The sequence below is a fragment of the Myiozetetes cayanensis genome, unplaced genomic scaffold (assembly GCF_022539395.1).
Source record: "Myiozetetes cayanensis isolate MyiCay16 unplaced genomic scaffold, myiCay2020 scf30, whole genome shotgun sequence".
NCBI classification, from domain to species: Eukaryota; Metazoa; Chordata; class Aves; order Passeriformes; family Tyrannidae; genus Myiozetetes; species Myiozetetes cayanensis.
In genome coordinates this window covers 2,020,726-2,036,089 of record NW_026087522.1, presented here as the reverse complement: position 1 = coordinate 2,036,089, position 15,364 = coordinate 2,020,726, and the positions used below count along the sequence as shown (strand labels likewise).

The following is a 15,364-nucleotide window of genomic DNA, read 5'->3' as shown; positions in this document are numbered from 1 at the left end:
TTCCCCCCCCCCAAAACAGGTTCAAGTGTGGGGGTGTCAGTCTGTGTCTGGAGGTGAGGGGGGCCCAAAAGTCTTTGGCTTCAGAAGGACAAGGCACATCCCATCCCATCCCAGCCCTGGCTGCTGGGAGAAAGGGAATGTGGGGAACAAGGCACGGTGGCAGGATGGGAGGGGACCCCAGAGCGTGTGTAGTGTTCATGGGGTGGCAGAAAAGGGGGACACACACACACACACAGACCCCACAGGGAGAGGCGCCAGCGCCAAGCTGGGGGGTCTGGGAGGGGGCACTGGGAGCAGCAGTGTGTGGGCACAGCGAGGTGGTGCCCCCTCCACGAGGCGCCACAGAGGTCACAGAAGGCATTTACAGTGTCAGGATGCAGGACCCCCCTCCATCCCAGGGATACAGGACCCTCCCCCCATCACACCCAGGGAATGCAGGAACCGCCTCTCCTTCCCGACGCCGCAGCAGCAAACTCATGTAAAGACTCCTGGCAGAGGTTTCCCGGGGTTTTTAGCTGTCCAGATCTGAGGGAGTCGTTTTCCTCCTGATCCGGATGCGCAGGAGCCGGGAAGAGCCCTGGGCAGGGGTAGAGACTGGTCAGGACCCCCCCACCGTGGCCCCAACCCCACGGCGTGTCCCCCTCCCGTTGGGCACCTCTTTTCCCGGGGCCTTCCTGAGGGAGCGCAGGCTCTGGCTGCGGGACAGGGGTTTGTGATCCCGGCGCGGGGAAGGCTGAGGGGACACCTGCGAGTCCGACCACGGCTCCTCGTCCTCCGTCTCGCTCTCGTAGCGCCGGCTGGACGAAGCTGCAACACAGCCTGGGGACCGAGGGGACAAAGGGGACGCCGCAGCTGCCACCACGGCCCCCCCCTGGGCTTTGCTGAGCCCTGGGACCCCCCTCCCCAGCTCACCCAGCCGGCGGCTGTCCTGCTCCTCCAGGTACAGCGGGTCCTGGAAGCTGGCGGGGCCCTCGTCGGGCAGGGAGCGCAGGTCCTGCATGCTGAAGCTGCGCAGCCGCCCGGCCAGGGCGCCCTGGCTCTGGGTTTGGGGGGGGCACAGAGGGCAGGACATGAGACAAACAGCGAAAAAACTACTCAATCTGCACCATAGCCCCCTCCCTGGATGCCCTGCTAGAAAGGGGTTTGATCCCGGGGAGGGATCCTCCTGGGGCGGAGGGTCCTGCCCGGTGCCGGTACCTTGGTGGCCGCCTGGACGGCGGCGGTGGCCGCCAGGTTGAGGCCCCTCTTGCCAAAGTGCAGCATCGCCTCGTAGCTCCGCTCCCGGGTCCGCACCAGGAAGGTGTCGATGTCCTGCCGAGAAAACCAAACCGTGGGCGGTGCTGGGGGTGCACAGGGTCCGTGTCCCGGGGCATTGTCACATCCCTGGGCATTGTCACATCCCTGGGCATCACCATCTGCCCAGGTGTTGTCACCTCCCAGGGCAATCACCACCTCCCTGGGCATCATCACCTCCTGGGGCACTGTCACCTCCCAGGGCATCACAAGCTCCCAGGGCGTTGCCACCTCGCTGGGAGCCCACCCAGCTCAGGGTGGGGGGCTGACCCTGCCCAGGACAGGCACAGAGGGTCCCCCAAAAAGGCCAGGAGGCCTCACCTTCTCCTTGCGGGCCAGCGTGGGGTGCACGAAGCGGCGGTAGAGCAGGCTGGCCCCCCGCGTGTACGGGGACAGCAGCCACAGCACAAAGGCCATCTTCACCTCGTAGTAGAACGGGAACCTGGGGCACAGGGGGACACCATGGGGTGGGGTGGGGGACACAGGCACGTCCTGCTCCCCCCAGACCCTGGGGACTCCACATCAGATCACCCAGAGCCTGGTTTGGAATGAGCTCCTTCCCAGCTCGTCCCCAGCTCACCAGGAGATGAGAAGGTCAGTGAAGGTCTCTGTGGCCATGAAGAGGGCGAAGACGATCCAGTACATCATCCATCGGACCTGTGGGAGCAGGGAGCACGTCAAGGGAGGGCTGGAGCCCAGGAAAAGGGACTGGGGACTGGAGGCCAGAGAAAGAAGGGGACTGGAGCTCAGGGAAAAGGGGAGCTCAGGAAGGGCCCAGGGAAAGGAGGGGTTGGAGCCAAGGAAAAGTGGACTGGAGCCCGGGAAGCAGGGCTGGAGCCCAGGTGAGGGGCTACTCACGTATTCCCGGATGTTTTTGGCCTTCACAGCCTTGTAGGACGCGTAGGCCGGGTAGAGCATCCCAAAAACCAGCCTGTAACGCAGAGGGGGGGTGAGGCAGCCCGGCCAGCCCGCGTAGAGCAGCAGGAACAGGGACCAGCAGAGCCGGCGGCCCCAGCGCCAAAGCCCGGCTTTGACCCTCCCCAGAACCGCCCCCATCCCGGAGCCGCCGGGAAAAGGGTCGGGAAAAGGGTCGGGAAAAGGGTCGGAGCCACCCGGCAGCCGCCGTGGGGAGCCGGCCATGAGCACCGAGTCACTCCCACGCCCACGGGGACTGGCTGGACCTGTCGGGGCGGTGGCAGGGCACGGGCTCGGTCCCCGCCGGTGCCAGCCCCCCTCCCGGGGTGCCGCCCCCAAAACACCCACCTCGTGTGCCGGGCACCCCAACACCCTCCCGTACGTGGGCAGGGGGAGCTGGGGGCACCCACGGCTCCCTGCTGCCCCACGGGGGGCTCCCCGGGCACGGGGGGCCACTGGGCACCCAGCCCAGCTGGCCAGCGGCGTGGGAGACAGGGGGGCGAATGGGGATGGGGTGGGGGGTCAGGGCTGGATGTGGGGACCCTCCCGGTGGTGCAGGGGATCCCCCCGGATGATGCAGGGGCCCCCCCAGTTGATGCAGGGACCCTCCTGGGTGATGTGGAGACCCTACGAGCAGGGATCCCCTCCAGGCAAGGTGAGGACCCCCAGCAGGGACCCCTTCAGATGCTGCAGGGACCCTTTGGGTGATGCGGGGACTCCTCTCGGGCAATGCAAAGAACCTCTCTGAGCAAGAAACCCCTCCAAAGCGACGCAGAGACCCCTCCCAGGCAATGCGGGGACCCTCTGAGCACGCCCCCCTCCTCCAGGGCGATGCAGGGACCCCTCCGGGGCAGTACAGGGGAACCCCCCAATAGTTGATGCAGGGGGACCCCAGGCCGAGATCGCCCCCCGGGACGGGCAGGGAGGGTCGGCAGCAGCTCGTGGACGCATTTTCAGGACTGGGGGTGCCGGCAGGGGGCTGGTTATCCCCCTACAAGCGATCTGGGGCCGCCCCACCCCATCCCCGCCTGGGGCTGCTCCGTTAAGTCCCCGCTGCGGGGCCGGCACGGGGACCTCCCGTTAACCGAACAGCCGGCGGGGGGACAGGGGATCGGGGATCCTTTGAGAGCCCCCCGGGGGCTCCCCCACCTCGCACCCCTCCCCATCACACCCCCCCGGACCCCACTCACTCGATCACCCGGCTGAGGATCCAGGACACCATGGTGCGGGCGGGGCCGGAGCCTCGGATGGTGCCGGGCGGGAGGGTGGGCGCTGTGCCCGCCCTGGGGGCTCCCAAAGATCCCCCCAAAGCCGCCCCCCCGGGGAAACGAATCCCAAAAGTTGAATGTTGGAGGCACCGACCGGCGCAGCCGCCGTGCGGGCCCCACCGCCCGCTCTTAAAGGGGCAACGCGTCTTAAAAGGGCAACGCGTCTTAAAAGGGCAACGCGCCTTAAAAGGGCAACGGCGACCCTTAAAAATGTCGCTGTGGTTCCCGGAGCTTCAATAGATCGCATTTTTATGTTTAAAAATTCCCCTAATACGTGAAATATTAATGTACGATATACAATATATCAGTGTTAAAACGTATTTTTAATATATAATGGGTTAATGTTTATATGATATTTTATATGTACATTAATATTTATATAAATGTTAATTACTTTAAATTATTATAACTATCTATAAATAATTTCTATATTCATATATGATATTGACTTTCTATATTTCTATATTAATAAATAATATTTTATTAAAAACATCAATACCTTTATATTTATAAATATATATTTAATTAAAATATTATGTACTTATGTTTAAAAGGAATATATCATATATTTCTTTTTTACAGACAATAATACGTTATTCCTAATATAGTAAACGTTAACGTATTAATATGCAAGATATTATATAAAAAGTGTATTAAATATTCCCGCTTTTAAAAAATCCAAATATGGCTTTTAAATACTAAATATTAGTATAATAATTAATATAATAATATTTTTAAAAATATTAAGAAAATTAATTTTTTTACGCGGATTTTTTTTTTCCTTTCTATCAAATGTGCTGCTGAACCAGGGCCAGGGCTCTGCAGAGCCCCGCGAGATGCTCCAGGGAAACCAGGAACTGCTGGAATCTCCTCTCTGGGCCACCTTCCCCTTGGCTCTGCAGCCCCCGGAGCGTTCCAGGGCTTCCCAGCTCCCCCATCCCAGTCAGGGACACCGTGGAGGTGCCAGAACTCCCCTGCAGTGCTCCCTGGGCTTTAAAATCTGCCCTTTCCCGGTAGGGAAACTGAGGCAGGGAAGTGTGGAAATCCTCCGGGAGCCGCCAGGTTCTGGCTCTGCAGCCGCCCAGGTCTAATCCTGCTCCCCTAATCCATCTGTGCCCCGGGGGCGCCCGCTGGTTTGAGAGGATCTTTATTTGTGAGCCTAATTGGCGGCTTTTCACATGCATATTTACAACCCCCGGGAGACAGGGAAAAAGCTCCCCTGGAAAACCAGTCCGGCGGAGAATCCCCTCCCCTGGGGAAACACCTCCTGCTTCCCACCCCCACCGCGGGCCAAGGTATCTGCTGGAAATAAAAACACCGGGCAAGCCACGTGAGGGGCCTGGAGCACCCTAAAATGAGGGATTCGCCCTTCCCGGTGCTGTGGGATGCTGGGCGGGGCAGGACTGGAAGGAGCAGGAGTGTCTGGAAGGACGCTTGGGAGGTGTTGGCAGACACAGGCAGGGCTGGGGGTCACAGTGTGTTTATTGGGGGGTGTTTTGGTGGGCACAGACACCTCGGGTACCCCTGCCTGGGCACAGGGAGCTGCTGGATGTGCACGGAGGGGGATGGGACACAGCCCTGCTGCTGCCTCGGGGCATCCCATTGTCCTCAGGGCATCCACCTCAGAGAATCTGCTGGCCTCACGGTCCCATTGTCCTCAGAGCATCCCATTGTCCTCCGGGCATTCCAGGTGCATCCAGCTTGGAGCATCCCATCATCCTCGGAGCATCTCCGTGGCATCCCATTGTCCTCGTGGCATCCCATCCCATTGTCCTCATGGCATCCCATCCCATTGTCCTCATGGCATCCCATCCCACCCCTGCACCTCAGCCATCCCATCCTCTCCGAAGCACCTCCTTAACCTGGGAACACCCCAAATTCCTGGGAGCCCCCCACCCTTCCCATACAAATCCCCCATTCTGTGCCCCCCCCAAGCTCATCACCCAAGTGGGCAGAGACCCCCCCTGCCACCCCCTACCCCCTTGGCCCCCCGGGGGTGCGAGGGCTGTCCCACCCTCCTTCCCTGCACCCCACGGGACGGCTGTGGGACCTGCACATGGAGAAACTGGGAGCACTGGGGGTTAAACTGAGGCACTGTGGGTGTGGGAGCTGCCCTGGGTGGTGGGTGACGCCGTGGGGGCCGGGAGTGGGGCCGGGAGAGGGCTGTGACCGTGGGGTGGGGCACGGTGGGCACATGCATGTCCTCGGGCAGGACGTGGCGTCCCTCCAGGGGCGGGGGCAGAACTCCAAGCCCCGGCTAGAGGCTGAGGTCCACCACCACGTGCCGGTACACCAGCGTGTTGGCCTTGAAGCTGGGGGCCAGCAGGAGCTGCACGTCGGCGGCCGGCACGTAGCGGAACGCCCGCGGCGCCTGCACCGACAGCTCCTGGAACTTGGCGAACTTCTGCTTCTCCTCCTCCCACAGGTACACGTGGGTGAAGGAGAAGTCGCTGCCCAGCGCCAGGTACTGCCGCTGCCCCACGGCGAAGGGCTGCATCACCATGGAGCCGCGGGACGGCAGCGTCTGCACCTCCACGAAGCGCTGCCCTTCCCAGCGCACCACCTTGGAGTCGCCGATGTAGCGGCTGAGGCAGAGGAACTGGTCCCGCTTGGACCTGAAGTGCTTCACCATCTGCACGTCCAGCATCTCCCCCACCTCGCCCTGCGCCACGAACTGCTTCTGCGCCCGGCTCCACTGGTAGATCACGGGCGCCTGGGAGCTGCTGGAGATGATCAGCCGGGGTTTGCCGTCGTTCTCCACGTACTCCACGTCGGTGTCGCGGTGCCAGGCGTGCAGCGCTTGGTGGGAGTAGAAGCCGTTCTGGTTGAGGCGGTAGAGGCTGGTGGAGCCCGCCTTGGAGCTGTCGGCGATGACGAAGTACCAGTCCCCCTCGATCTGGAAGGCCTCGATGTCGTTGGGCTTGCGGACCTTCTGGCTGTCGATGTCCTGGATCTTGATGAACTTGTCCACGGCCGTGTCCCAGCGGTAGATGTAGGAGCCGCCGAAGAGCTGGGCCACCACCACATAGAGCTGGTCCTGCGCCACGATGGGCTTGCAGTGCACGGCCGAGTGAGCTGCCAGCAGGACCGCGGCACGTCAGGGCTGTGCCCTCCCCCATCCCACCCCAAAATGAGGGTCCCATCATCCCCCCCCCCAGCCCTGCTGCCTTACCAGGGATGCGGTCGAAGTCACGGAGCTTGCGCTCCACGTAGTCCCACTTGAGGACGGAGCAGCTGCTGGCACCGGGCTGTGCCAGGGCCACGTACAGGTCGCTGGCGTAGGTGAAGGGCTCAGCTGACACCGCCTGGAAGGGCAGGACCTGGTGCATCACGAAATCTGGGGAGGGGAGAGGTGGCGGTGAGGGCCTGGCCACCCAGGAGCGGGGTGACGGGTGGTGGCAGCCCCTTGCCTGTGGTGATGCACTGGAAGTCACCGAGCGCCAGGTCCCGGATCCGCTGCCCCTCGAACTGCCCGGGGCTGCTGCAGAAGACGGCGGGGACCGTGGTGTTGGTGCCCTCCAGCCACTCCACCAGCCACTTGATCTTGCAGTCGCAGGCCAGCGTGTTGCCACGCAGGTCCCTGCCGAGGATGGCACCGAGTCACCCCCAGCACCCACTGGGATGTCACCCTCTCCCCAGCCTCGTGCCCCAGGGGTCCCTGCCAGGCCCCAGGCCCTCCTCCCAAGCCCCGGGATGTCACCCTCTCCCCAGCCCGGTGTCCCAGGGGTCCCCGGTGCCGTGGCAGCCTCACAGGTCACTCAGGATATCCAGCGGCTTGAAGAGGTCCCGGGGCAGCGTCTGCAGGTTGTTGTTGGCCAAGGACCTGTGAGACAAGAAAGGGTCACGGAGACACATCCCTGGCAAAGCCACCCCTACCGTGTCCCCTGTAGGACCCCCACGTGCTCACAGGTGTGTCAGGGACTTGAGCCCGCGGAAGGTGCCCTTCGAGAGCCTGGATGTCGTTGTTCTCGATGAACCTGCGGTGGGAGGAGAAGGTGGCACGGCTGCCCCGAGGACCCCCCGCCCTCCCAGGGGCTGTCCCCAGCCCTGTGTCCCCATCCCCGTCCCACACACAGGTACTGCAGGTGCGAGAGCCCGGCGAAGGCGTTGTCCCCGATCAGCGTGAACTTGTTGGAGTTGAGGAGTCTGCCGAGAGAGAGGGGGGGAGGTGTCAGCGCTGGGTGGGCACCCAGGGCATCAGGGACGCCCGGCTGGGGGAGCAGGGGGACGTACAGGAACTGCAGGGAAGGGATGTGGGCAAAGGCTGCCTCCCGGATCTCCGTGAAGGCTGCGTTCACCATCGTCCTGCCGGAGAGATGGAGCTTCAGGAGAGGGGACGGGGGCAGCAGGGTGGCACTGCCCCCCCCAGACCCCTCCCAGTCACCTGCTGAGTGCCACCACAGCCCCCCTGGGCAGGGAGGGGTGCTGGGAGAGGGATCCCAGCAGCCCTTCTGCCTGTTGGGGGGGGCACAGAAGGGCTGGCACCCACCCCACGCTGCCCACGCCCTGCGGCAGCCCCTGGCCTGAGGCCACGTGCACAGACACGGGTGTAAACACACACACACATGTGCACACACATGTACACACATGTACACGCACACGTAGCTGCCACACACACCTGTACCGGGCTCTGGGGAACCTCCATGTCCCCAGGGACCCCCGTGAGGACCCCCCCCAGCCATGGGGCTCTGGTCTCCAAGGTCACAGCCGTGTCCCCTCGGGGCTCATGTCGCCAAGGTCACGTTGGGGACAGGCTGCAGCCCTGCTCTGTCTGTCACTGATGGATGGCTGCGTGTGCCACCACCGCAGGACACCGGGAGCAGTCCCGGGCTGTCCCCAGCCTGATACTCCCCCCCCACAGCCTCTCCACACTGCCCGGACCCCATCCTGCCCGTGTTTGCCCCCCCAGTGTGGCACAGAGGGGCTGTTCCGCTCCCTGTCCCCATCCCTGTCCCTGTCCCCATCCCAGGTACTCACAGTGAGATGACCTCGGGGGGCAGGTTTTTGGGCACAGCCTTGGAATCCACGCAAAAAGCCGTGTCCCGGGTGCAGGAGCAGGTCGGGGGGCAAGGAGGGGGCCGGGGGGGCCGCCTCCCCTCTGCCGGCAGCCAGAGCCAGGCCGCGGCGAGGAGGAGGAGGAGGAGAGCGGGGAGTCGGTCCCTCAGCATCCCTCTCCCGCTCTGCAGCTCCATCACGCCCTGGCCTTATCCCTGTTTGATCCCGGGAGCTGTTCCCAATCCTGCTGTGCCCGGGGGCTGTGGAAGAGCCTTTTCCTCTCCTCTTTCCCCCGGAGATGTCAGCGTGGAGGAGCAGCGATGGTGTCAGCAGAGGCTGCCGGCGCCTGACCCGCGGCTCTGCAGCACACCATGCTCCTGTGCTGCGGGGAGGAGGGAGGGAAGGAGGGAGAGAGGGAGGGAGGGAGGGAGGGATGCGGCTGAGTGGCAGCGCCAGCATCCCCGGGCACGCGTGTCCGTGTGTCCTCACCAGCGAGCAAACACGGGGTTCCACGCTGCAGGCGGGGTGGCCACTGTGTGCCCCCGGGGTGCACAGGGGTGGGGGACAGGGGTACCCTCAGGGCGGGTGGCACGGCGGGGGCTCTCCCGGCTCGGCGCTGCAGCGCTGCCCGCGCCAGCTCCCTGCCCGCTCTGGCGCACTGGGCACCCACCCACCCCGCCCCAGGCGCCCGCCCGTCCCAGGCACCCATCTCTCCCATCCCGGGCGTCCATCTGTCCTGTCCCTGGCACGGCGCCGGCGGGAACAATGAGCCCAGCCAGCTCCTTGCCCTCGCCCGGGGCGGGGAGGGGGGGCACCCGCAGCTGCCCGTGCACGGCCAGGGGTGCAGCACCCCCGGAGACGTGCTGAGGGTGCTCTGGGGACGCTGCCAGGCCCGGGCCGGGATGTGGAGGGCGGGCACGCTCTGCCGCCCCGCTGTTTGCCTTGGCCGGGCTAGTGCCAGGAAAAGGCCCTCGGAGGTTTCGTGTCCCCTCCCTGGCTCTTCAAACAGCCCAAGTGGCACCTTGGCAGCTGGGGCGGCCACAGCCTCGCCCCCCACCCACCCGTGGCCATATAAATCCCCCCAGGCTGCGGCTGGCAAAGGGACAGGAGCACCCGGCGAGATGGATGACAGCTCCAAGGAGGCGCTGATGGAGGAGGCACCCCCGGTAAGGAGCACCCATGGCCCGTCCTGGGGCTGAGCACCCACTGCCGTGCCCGGCCCCACGCTGGCAGCTCAGTCGGGTGCTCCCCTCTCCAGAGGTACACGGAGTCCCCCCGCCTGCCCTGCGTGTCCCACCAGCTCAGGGGCCTCCTGACGGCGGTGGGGATGATGGTGGTCCTCGTGGTGGTGGTGGTCGCCTTCCTGCTCCTGGGGCTGCACATCACCGAGACCCACGCGGAGACGGTGAGGGCAACAGGGGTGGGTTTGGGAATGGTCAGCAGGGCCTTGCAGGGGTGGAGTTTGGAGCTCCCTGACCCCTCTCCACCCGGCAGGTGTTGCGAATGACCATCCACGGGCTGGATGGCGAAGGGACCCCCCAGCACCTCTCCATGAGCAAGAAGGAGAGGACCGGGACGTTCTGGGTGCGGGACGGGCTCAACGCCTCGGCCACGGTGGTGTACGACTACAGCAAGGTGTGAGGGGGGGACTGGGGACACACACGGGGGGCACGGGGTGGTGCTGAGCTGACCAGGGGTCTGTCTGCCAACAGCTGCTGGTCGGCTACAGGTCCTGGCGGCACCGCGCCTGCTTCATCACCCGCGTGGCCAGGGACAACTTCCCGGGGCTGGACGCCGTCACCGACACCTTCCAGCGCCGGCAGGTGAGGATGGGGATGGGGATGGAGCCGCACTGGGCTCATCCACATCCCGGCCCCTGCGTCCTGGGGGCGTGCGTGGGGCTGGGGGCTTGCTGTGGCTGCCGAGGGTGGCAGCCCCTGCCCCGTTCTCTGTCCTGCAGGCTGAGCAGGCTGGGGACAACGCCGTGCCCCTGGCCGACCGCTCCATCCTGGGCACCACCATCAACATCCTCTGCAGCGCCGTCCCCGTGTACTGGGCGTAGCACCGGTTCCCGGTGGGATGGGACGGGGAGAAGGGGATGTCACCAGTGTGTCACCGTCCCTGTTGCCCTCTGGGATGGCCGGGCATCTCCCCTCCTCCCTGTGCCCATCCTGAGGGCAGCCACCCCGCTGAGGGGGTGCTCCATCCGCTGTCACTCAGCTTTCCCACCTGGCACTCACAATAAAAAAAAAAAGTGGGATTTGCTTTGGGATTTGCTTCTGTCTGCAAAGTGAAGGCTCTGCCCCCTCCTCCAAGTGCTGCTCTCGTCCTTCCAGGGGTGGTGAAGCCTTTGGGTCAGGGGCAGTGGCACAACTACCCCTGTTGGAGATCAGGCTCCCAGTGTCCCCACCCGTGAACTCCCAGTTTCCAGGGATGGCAGGAGCAACCTCTGCACTTCCAGCCCTCCTGGAAAAGTCCCTGCCCCTGTCCCCTGCTCATGCAGATGGGGGCAGAGGGTCTGTGTCACACCCCTGGTGAGAGCCAAGCCCTGGGTTATCCACAGACACCACAACCCAGTTGCTCCAGCTCCCCTCCATCCCCACCCAGTTCCCATCCCCATCCACCCCAGTCCCTCAGCCCCCCACTTTGGGGGACACCTCCAAGTGCTGCACTGAGGATTAGCGGAGCTGGGAGGGGGAAGAGAGACCCTGGGAGGTTGATTTGGCCTTTCCAGGGGTGCAGTCTCAGTGTTGTCCCCGCAGTCACTGCCACAGGCAGCGAGGGGGAGGTCAGAGCTCCCGGAGGGTGAGGCTTTGCTGGGAACAGGAGGGAAACTGCATGTGCTGACCCACAAAATGTCCCGACCTTGTGTTGCCCTGGCAAGGATCCAGGCCAAGAGCGTGCCCAGGGCTGTGGAAGGCCAGAAGGGCCCCCGTGGTGTCCGAGAGCAAACAGGCAGGAGCCACTGGAGGGTCTCTCATGGTCCTATGTCCCCCTGGGAAAGGAGGCAGCGTGAAACGGGTTTGGGGGAGGCCACACACAAACCCCCACACCTGGCTGCAAGCTTTGGGAGTCTCAGGGTGGGAGTTGGAGAGGTCCCAGCCTGAGCCCAGCTGCAGGAGAGCCTCATGGATGGGCACAGCCAGGGCACAGCAGTGTCCCCCACCAGCTGGGGTGACATGCCAGAGCTGGGACCCCTCTCACCATAAAAAAATCCACAGTGCAGCCCCAAAAGCCATGGGCAGCGGTGCCCAAGCACCCTCAGGACCAAGAATGAGGACCAGGGACATGTCCCAACCCTACTGTGATCCCGTTCCCACCCCACCCCTGCGGATTACGGGAAAGCTTTAATGTCCTGTTTGCTCTTTCGTCCACCTCAAGCAGCTCCAGGTGGCCGGGCTGGCGAAGGGACACGAGCCAGGTCTGCCCTTGGCTGCAGCCACTGCCGGATGCTCCACCCTGGAGGGTTTGCTTTGGCCCTGACCCCTCGCTCCTGGGCAGCAGAGAGCTCCTCGTGCCCGGGGATGAGTGTCCTCGACCCAGCGCCCTGGGAGCCTCTTGACCTGCGTGTTCCCAGCGGGATCCGGCCCGGAGCGGGCGTTCAGCAAACACCAGTGGAGAGGGTCACATGCCAGAGCTCGACTGCCCCCCCTGGGGACACCAAACCCTTCACAGGGGCCGCTCCTGCCCCCACCCCAGTGCCCTGGTATAAAGCACCCGGTCCCTGCAGGCAGGCCGGGCTGGGAGGAGGAGGAGGAGGAGGAAGAGGCTGCCATGGAGAGCAACATGAAGAAGGTGGTGGTTGAGGAAGAAGAGGTGAGTCTCTGCAGAGTGGCACGTCCCCACAGCACAGGGCTTTGCCCTGTTTATCCCAGCCAGGCACCGGTGCAGCTGTGACGGGAAGAGCCCGTGGGATGCTGCATTCCCAGCACTCAGGGGCTCTGGGGTGGGAGCAGCGGGATGCTGAGGGGCAGTGGGGTGCCCAGGGGCAGCGGGATTCGAGCTGCTCCCCACAACCCCAACTCTCCTGCTTCCCCCACCTCCACCCTGCTCATCCCATCTCCCCCCATTTTCCCCAAACCCCCCAGGACTCGGAGCAGGGATGCTGCTGCCCAGGCTGCTGCATGCCCTGCACCATGTGCTGTGCCAAGTGTGCCCGGTGCTGCTGCCTGCCCAAGTGCTGCTGCAAGTGCCCCAAGTGTCCCGGCTGCTCCGGCTGCTCCGGCTGCCTCAAGAAGTCCCTGTGCTTCGTCCCCCGCCTGCTGTGCTACCTGCCCCGCAAGCTGCTGGGCTGCCGCAACCTCCGGTGCCTCCTCATCGTGGTGGTGGTGGTGGTGCTGCTGGTGGTCATCATCGCCGGCGCCCTGCTCATGTGGCTGCGCGTCGACCAGAGCCACGCCGACACCGTGAGTGGCCACCCCCACCAGGGACCCCCCCGCTGATGCCCACAGGGAGGGGGGGTGCTGCAGGCTCTGAGATCCCCCCTCAACCCCTCTCCAGGTGCTGCGGATGGGCCTGTGGGGAGGGCCGGCCTGGGAAGAGGATGCGGCCACTTTCTACCTGGACGGCGGGGATGGGGACGCGGCCACCGTGGTCTATGACTACAGGAATGTGAGTGGGGGGCACCCGGGTGGGGAAACACAGGGTGATGGGGGTGGTGGGATGGAGCTGACCCAGGCCTGACTTTCCAACAGCTGCTGGTGAGCTACAGGTCCCGTCTGCACCGCGCCTGCTACGTCACCCGTGTGGACAAGGACAACATCCCAGGGCTGGACGCGGTGGCCGAGACCTTCCAGCGCCGGCAGGTGAGGGGTGACCTGCCTGGGGCAGGCTGGGGTGTGTGTGTGGGGACGAGGATTTGGGGTGCAGCATCTGCCTCCCTTTTTTTTGCCCTTCTCCCCGCTCTGCAGAACGAGCAGAGGATCTCCCTGCCCCTGGCTGATCTCTCCCTCCTGGGCACCACAGCGAGCATCCTCTGCAGCGCCCTGCCCGTCTACTGGGCTTAGCCCTGCTGGGTGAGCGTGATGGGTGGGTGGGGGGCGCTGGGGGACCCGCACCCACCCACCAGCACCCTCACAGCGCCGGCTTTGCCTTGCAGCACCCCCTTCGGAAGCATCAACGACAACGCCCGCCCCCACCCGGTCCCGCCCACCCCGATTTTGGGGCGGGGGCGTGTGGGCAGGGGTAGCGGAGGTCAGGAGGGTGGGGGTGGGGGGATGCACACGCGGTGCCGGGGGGTGGGGGCGGCGGGTGGGTGTCTGCGCCGCGCCGTGGGGGGACAGCTGGTTTGTCACTTAAACTCTTCTCAGCTTCTTCGCCAAAACCCGAGTGCAAAAACGAGCTTAAAAAAACATGACATTTAAAAGAAAACACAATTCTCCCGTTCCAGTTCTTCGCTCCCGCCAGCTCCCGCCTTCCTTTTTGCCTTGGAAACGCGTTTCGGGGCTCTGAGCTGGGATTTTGGGGGGAGAGGGGGGGATTTCTGGCCCTGGGGGCTCACGGGAGGGCCCCCCATGCTCTGTGAGCGTGGCTGCCTGACCTGAGCTGCTCCGTCCTGCTGCCAGAGCCAGCCCGGCCTGAAAAATGGGTCTGTCCTCTGCCAGGCTGGAATAAAGGAGAAGGGCAGGAATCAGGTCTGGGAGCTATTCCTGGAGACAGCCTGTGCCGAAGGCGGCCACGGCCACCAGAAGCTGCCCGAGGACCGGGATCGTTAGGGCTGGGATGATGAGGACAGGGATGTCGGTGCTGGGAGGAGCAGGCGTTATTAGGACCAGGATGCCGGTGTTCCTGGGATCAGGCATTAATAGGATCAGGCGTTATTAGGACTGGGATACCGGTGCAATTAGGATCAGGTAGTATTAGGGCTGGGATTGCTGGTGCTGGAATCAGGCATCCTTAGGACCAGAATGATGCTATTGTTATTAGGATGAGGAGTTATCAGGGTTTATTAGGACCGGGATGCTGGTACTGTTAGGATCACGCTTTACTAGGATGGGATTCTGGCACTGTTAGGATCAGGTGTTATTAGGACCAGGATGCTGATGTTACTCAGGCCCAGTGCTACTGGGATCAATGGTGGTCCCAGGGCTGAGCATTTGGGGCGAAGAAGGGGAACACAGAGCAGCCCAGTCACAATCCCCCGAAATGGGAGGCCACCAGCCCCACAGCTGCCTCCTGCTGGCCCCAGGGTGGGGGGCACCAGCACCCAGCTGCCCCCCACACGTGGCTCTGGTCCCCACTCCCCACAGCTGGCACCCAGGGAAGCTGTTCCTGCAGGGAGAGCATAGATGCAGCTGGCCTGGATGTGGGGCGCCCATCCAGGGCCTCCCGCAGCTCTGGGGTGCCCACCCCCCACCCCTCACTGACCCCCAAACCCCCTCAGCCTCCCCCCTGAGGCAGAGCAGCTGAAGGAGCTGTCAGGAACTTGGCAGTACCCCCAGGTCCTTGTGCAATAACTCCAGTGTCCTCATTTCTGGAGCCTGCACGGGGAGGTTTGCGGAACAGTGGGACCTCGGGGGTCCTGGGGAGAGGGGGAAAATCAGAGCCAAGCCCTCAGGAGGTGCTGGGAGTGGGGGTGAGAGCTCTCGGTGTCCCCCACCCTCGTGGAGGGTGCTGGCTGTGCCAGTGCCACACCTCGGCGTCGCCCACCTGCCGTGCCAGGACGCCAAGGAAGCTCTGCAGGGCGGGCAGGTTGAGGTAGGAGCTCTGGAATCCGTGTGCCCGTGCCAGGTGGTGCAGCCCATCCACCCAGGGCTCCTGCCCCTGGGATGAGGGTGTCCCCATCCCTACCAGGCGGGACGCGGGTGGGCTGGTCCAGCATTCCCAGCTCCCCCAGGGCCTGGTCCAGGTAGGCTCCAGGTTGGAATGCTGGTAGCCAGTGACATCCAGGGCCG

General features: G+C 64.1%; 4 protein-coding genes across 5 annotated transcripts; 2 read left to right on the top strand and 2 right to left on the bottom strand.

Moving 5' to 3' along the window:
* Positions 1 to 431: 431 nt before the first annotated feature.
* Positions 432 to 3,514, bottom strand: REEP4 (receptor accessory protein 4). Of its 2 annotated transcripts, XM_050325757.1 has the most exons (8): positions 3,399 to 3,514; positions 2,152 to 2,224; positions 1,874 to 1,950; positions 1,615 to 1,735; positions 1,198 to 1,311; positions 913 to 1,039; positions 656 to 819; positions 432 to 577 (listed from the first exon to the last, which is right to left on the bottom strand). In XM_050325757.1, exons 1-8 carry the CDS (start codon positions 3,428 to 3,430, stop codon positions 512 to 514), a joined length of 774 nt encoding a protein of 257 aa, XP_050181714.1. In that variant the 5' UTR covers positions 3,431 to 3,514; the 3' UTR covers positions 432 to 511. The 2 variants fall into 2 exon arrangements, with proteins under 2 accessions (XP_050181714.1, XP_050181713.1); XM_050325756.1 differs by having other exon boundaries at positions 656 to 1,039.
* Positions 3,515 to 4,940: 1,426 nt separating this feature from the next.
* LGI3 (leucine rich repeat LGI family member 3) lies at positions 4,941 to 8,883 on the bottom strand. The gene is given in 9 exon segments (XM_050325939.1): positions 4,941 to 6,551; positions 6,649 to 6,813; positions 6,887 to 7,056; positions 7,228 to 7,299; positions 7,384 to 7,428; positions 7,430 to 7,453; positions 7,551 to 7,622; positions 7,710 to 7,781; positions 8,454 to 8,883. Coding segments are annotated over 9 exon segments (1,653 nt in total). The 5' UTR covers positions 8,669 to 8,883; the 3' UTR covers positions 4,941 to 5,733.
* Positions 8,884 to 9,273: 390 nt separating this feature from the next.
* Positions 9,274 to 10,724, top strand: SFTPC (surfactant protein C). The gene is made up of 5 exons (XM_050325787.1): positions 9,274 to 9,637; positions 9,730 to 9,876; positions 9,966 to 10,106; positions 10,184 to 10,294; positions 10,432 to 10,724. The coding sequence occupies exons 1-5, from the start codon at positions 9,374 to 9,376 to the stop codon at positions 10,531 to 10,533; spliced, it is 765 nt and encodes a 254-aa protein (XP_050181744.1). The 5' UTR covers positions 9,274 to 9,373; the 3' UTR covers positions 10,534 to 10,724.
* A 1,521-nt stretch (positions 10,725 to 12,245) lies between these two features.
* On the top strand, positions 12,246 to 13,477 carry LOC126645316 (pulmonary surfactant-associated protein C-like). Its single transcript, XM_050325599.1, has 5 exons — positions 12,246 to 12,287; positions 12,560 to 12,877; positions 12,972 to 13,082; positions 13,166 to 13,276; positions 13,382 to 13,477. The coding sequence occupies exons 1-5, from the start codon at positions 12,246 to 12,248 to the stop codon at positions 13,475 to 13,477; spliced, it is 678 nt and encodes a 225-aa protein (XP_050181556.1).
* Positions 13,478 to 15,364: the final 1,887 nt, after the last annotated feature.